At 32.4% G+C, this 3680-nt stretch overlaps 1 protein-coding gene across 1 annotated transcript; it reads left to right on the plus strand.

Moving 5' to 3' along the window:
* Window positions 1–689: 689 nt before the first annotated feature.
* LOC106773575 (cinnamoyl-CoA reductase 1) lies at window positions 690–2844 on the plus strand. The gene is made up of 5 exons (XM_014660273.2): window positions 690–907; window positions 1080–1234; window positions 1344–1529; window positions 1651–2003; window positions 2574–2844. Exons 1-5 carry the CDS (start codon window positions 775–777, stop codon window positions 2743–2745), a joined length of 999 nt encoding a protein of 332 aa, XP_014515759.1. The 5' UTR covers window positions 690–774; the 3' UTR covers window positions 2746–2844.
* Window positions 2845–3680: the final 836 nt, after the last annotated feature.

Consider the following 3680-nt stretch of genomic DNA (forward strand, 5'->3'; position numbering starts at 1 on the left):
ATTCCATGTCTCTTTATTTATTTTAATACATTTTAATATTTTAACATAAAAATTAAAATTAAAATGCTAACTTTTGAATCTTAATAGGAAATCTCACTAGATTTCGTATAATAATATAAAATATATAACCTTTATATAATATATTTTACAAGGATAAGGATTAGGAGATGCTTTTACTAATTAAATGGTTTAATTTCTTTTAAAAATGGTTTATGTAAGATTTTATCCTAGTCAGATATTTATATAAGTTATTTTAATTCATAAAAATGAAGAACTTGAAAAATATACAATGATATGAAGAAACAATCCTAAATATTAAAATTAGGACTCCCATAAATTGTATGAAAAGTAAAAAACGTGAAATTTATGCATGTTTATTGGTAAGATATAGTTTTCTTACCACTTTTTTATTTTTTATCTTTCTTTTTCTTTATTAATAATAAATTTTATTTTTTAAATGATTATATTTGAATGTCAAGTGCTATTGAATGTAAAGAAATAAAATAAAATTCCGAAATATAGTTTGACTTTGGAAAGAAATAAATATTTTTGCATCCTTGTTTTTATTATAAATGAGAGCATTTTGTAATAATAATTTTAAAAAGTAGGTATTATATTGAATTATTTTGACAATTTAGGTGAAAAAGGGTGCATGCAGGATTATAAAAGGAAATCTTTGGGCATGTTGATCTTCGTATTCCATAACCAGTAAACTTCTTAGTGTTATTATTCCTTCAGTTTTGATTCCGTTTCTCTCGATCAATCGTCGCCGAGATGCCAACTGACACGTCATCATTTTCCGGTGAAACCGTCTGCGTGACCGGCGCCGGCGGGTACATAGCTTCTTGGCTTGTGAAAGTTCTGTTAAAGGAAGGGTACACTGTGAGAGGAACCGTTCGAAACCCAGGTACGTATTATACATATGATTGATTGCATTGCATGCTAATTAAACCAATCGATTGATTCATTTACGTTATTTTTGTCTGTTTGTTTGAAGTTAACGTTGTCTTGATTAGCGGGAAATTATGTTATGTTATGTTATGTTATGCATGTGTTGTACTAATGAATGATTATATCAGAGGATCCGAAGAATGGTCATTTGAAGAAGTTGGAAGGAGCGAAGGAAAGACTCACTCTGTATAAAGTTGATCTCTTTGATATTGATTCCATTAAAGCTGCTTTTCACGGTTGCCACGGCGTGTTCCACACCGCTTCTCCGGTCACCGACAACCCCGTTAGTTTTTTCTCTTTTTCCCCAAATTAATAAATTCTCGTGCTGAATTGTTAAGGGTTTATTTTCAAACGAAGAACTAAACGTTTTGTACTGAATCGGCTATGCACAGGAAGAGATGGTGGAGCCGGCAGTGAATGGAACGAAGAATGTGATAACAGTAGCTGCAGAAGCAAAAGTGCGGCGGGTGGTGTTCACTTCGTCAATTGGCACGGTGTATATGAACCCTAACACGAGTAGGGATGTGGTGGTTGATGAATCATTCTGGAGTGATTTGGAGTACTGCAAGAACACCAAGGTTGGTATATGAATCATTCTGTTTTTTGTTTCCTACCAATTCAATGACTTAAACAGCATGCTATATTATATGTGTCCTTTTAGGTGGAACTAATGCTTGAAATGGTTAATTTGATCTGCAGAATTGGTACTGCTATGGGAAGACGGTGGCTGAACAATCAGCATGGGATATAGCTAAAGAAAGAGGGGTGGATTTGGTTGTGGTGAACCCAGTTGTGGTTATTGGTCCATTGCTTCAACCTACCATTAATGCTAGCACAATTCACATCCTGAAGTACCTTACTGGCTCTGCTAAGACCTATGTAAATGCCACACAGTCTTATGTACATGTTAAGGATGTGGCACTAGCCCATGTTCTTGTGTATGAGACTCCTTCAGCTTCTGGTCGATACATATGTGCCGAAAGTTCACTGCATCGTGGTGATCTCGTTGAAATTTTGGCCAAGTTTTTCCCAGAGTACCCAATTCCCACCAAGTAAGACTTTGTTCTCTTTATTACTTTATTTTATTTGTGCACAGAATTTGAAATTGATGAATAGGTCATAGCTCTGTTAATTTGGAGTACTGGTTACCAACACTGATATTTTTCTTGGATTGAGACATTATTTTTCAGTTTCTTATTATAAAAATCGTATCAATGATGGTAGGTGTGTTAGTGAGGTAGAATACAAAAATGTAGATACTATAAGTGTAAAATTTTGTGGGGTCAAATCAGAAAGGTATTGAGCTGTAGTGTAGGTATACCAACTTTGACTTCTTTATGACCTTTACTTGTACCATAATTTCACAGCAAACATAAACACTTTAATCACCAAGCTTTCACATTTTACTTGGAAGAACAGCACATCATATATCATATGATTGGAATTGCAAAACCTGCAACGGCAACCATTTATAATTGTTAAATCATTACATGTGAGATTGAAGAAGTTAGATATGCTTGTTACTACTAACTTGTGTAAAAGCTGTTTTCCATCAAAGAATAGTACTATTGATTTGATTTTTGGTGAGAGATTGGAACTTAACATGACATTTCATTGTGCAGATGTTCAGATGAAAAGAACCCGAGAGTAAAACCTTATATGTTTTCAAGCCAAAAGCTGAAAGATTTGGGAATGGAATTCACCCCAGTGAAGCAGAGTCTATATGACACAGTTAAAAATCTGCAAGACAATGGCCACCTTCCTGTGCTCCCAAAGCAGGAAAACTCCTATTGAAGTTAAATCCTAACTAGCTAGGTTGCAATACATTAACAAGCTTAAAGTAGTTATTATTAAATGAATCTGTGTTGAGTTAATTATATAAGATCCTGAGAAGTACGTGCATTCTGAGTCTTAAGACACACTTCATGCTAATTGCTGCCATCTGTAAAAGTAAAATTGGTAATATTAATGGATTTTCCACCTTTTGTAAATATGTTTCTCTGCTTCAAGTTATTGTCACGTTCAGAAGTTCAAGCAATTTGATATCTGTAGACAGACACAGACGTTGACATTCAATCAGTTTGAGTTCACTCTGTATTTGGTTGCACTGAAAATGAAAGAAATGAAAATAATAATAACCCAGTGACACCTTTGGCTTAAGACAAGGTCAGTTTCTCCAAAATGTTGAAATAAACATACTAACTTCGTCACTCAAAGTCCATATTCTCCACAAGTTTCTCATCTTGTTCACATCACAAACTTGTAATAATAAGATTGGTTACTGCTCATCCCTGTATACGTGGGAAAAAGGGTAGGTGGAAGAAGATTTTTTTAAAGAAAGAAAATAATGGATAACGATACTTTACATATTTTTCACAACATTTATAATATCTATCAAAAATCAATAACAATAATCATAGTATACTAACAATGACACACAAATAATGTTAAAAATGTTATAAAAAAATATCATCAAAATATTATTATTTTAAAATAATACACTTGTTAGGTTGATTTAACATACAGAATAAAATAAAATAATTCATGATAAAAAAGTAAAATAGTTATAAAAAAGTAATTTTTTTTAGAAAAATAAAAGAGTAAAAAGAAAGAATGATATCAAATGTAAAAATTTATTTATTTAAAAGTATATGTTTTTTTTTTCATAATGGTAGGACAATCAGTTCAACGATAGAACATGGAAATGGATGACTTTTAAACATGTGTGA

This window comes from Vigna radiata, chromosome 9 (genome assembly GCF_000741045.1).
Source record: "Vigna radiata var. radiata cultivar VC1973A chromosome 9, Vradiata_ver6, whole genome shotgun sequence".
Classification (NCBI taxonomy): Eukaryota; Viridiplantae; Streptophyta; class Magnoliopsida; order Fabales; family Fabaceae; genus Vigna; species Vigna radiata.

Excerpts from the sequence above, each read along its gene's own strand:
- LOC106773575 (XM_014660273.2), top strand. The coding sequence starts at position 775 with ATGCCAACTGACACGTCATCATTTTCCGGTGAAACCGTCTGCGTGACC. Across the intron at positions 1,235-1,343 it reads CTCCGGTCACCGACAACCCC|GAAGAGATGGTGGAGCCGGC; the intron begins GTTAGTTTTTTC and ends GGCTATGCACAG. Across the intron at positions 1,530-1,650 it reads AGTACTGCAAGAACACCAAG|AATTGGTACTGCTATGGGAA; the intron begins GTTGGTATATGA and ends TTTGATCTGCAG.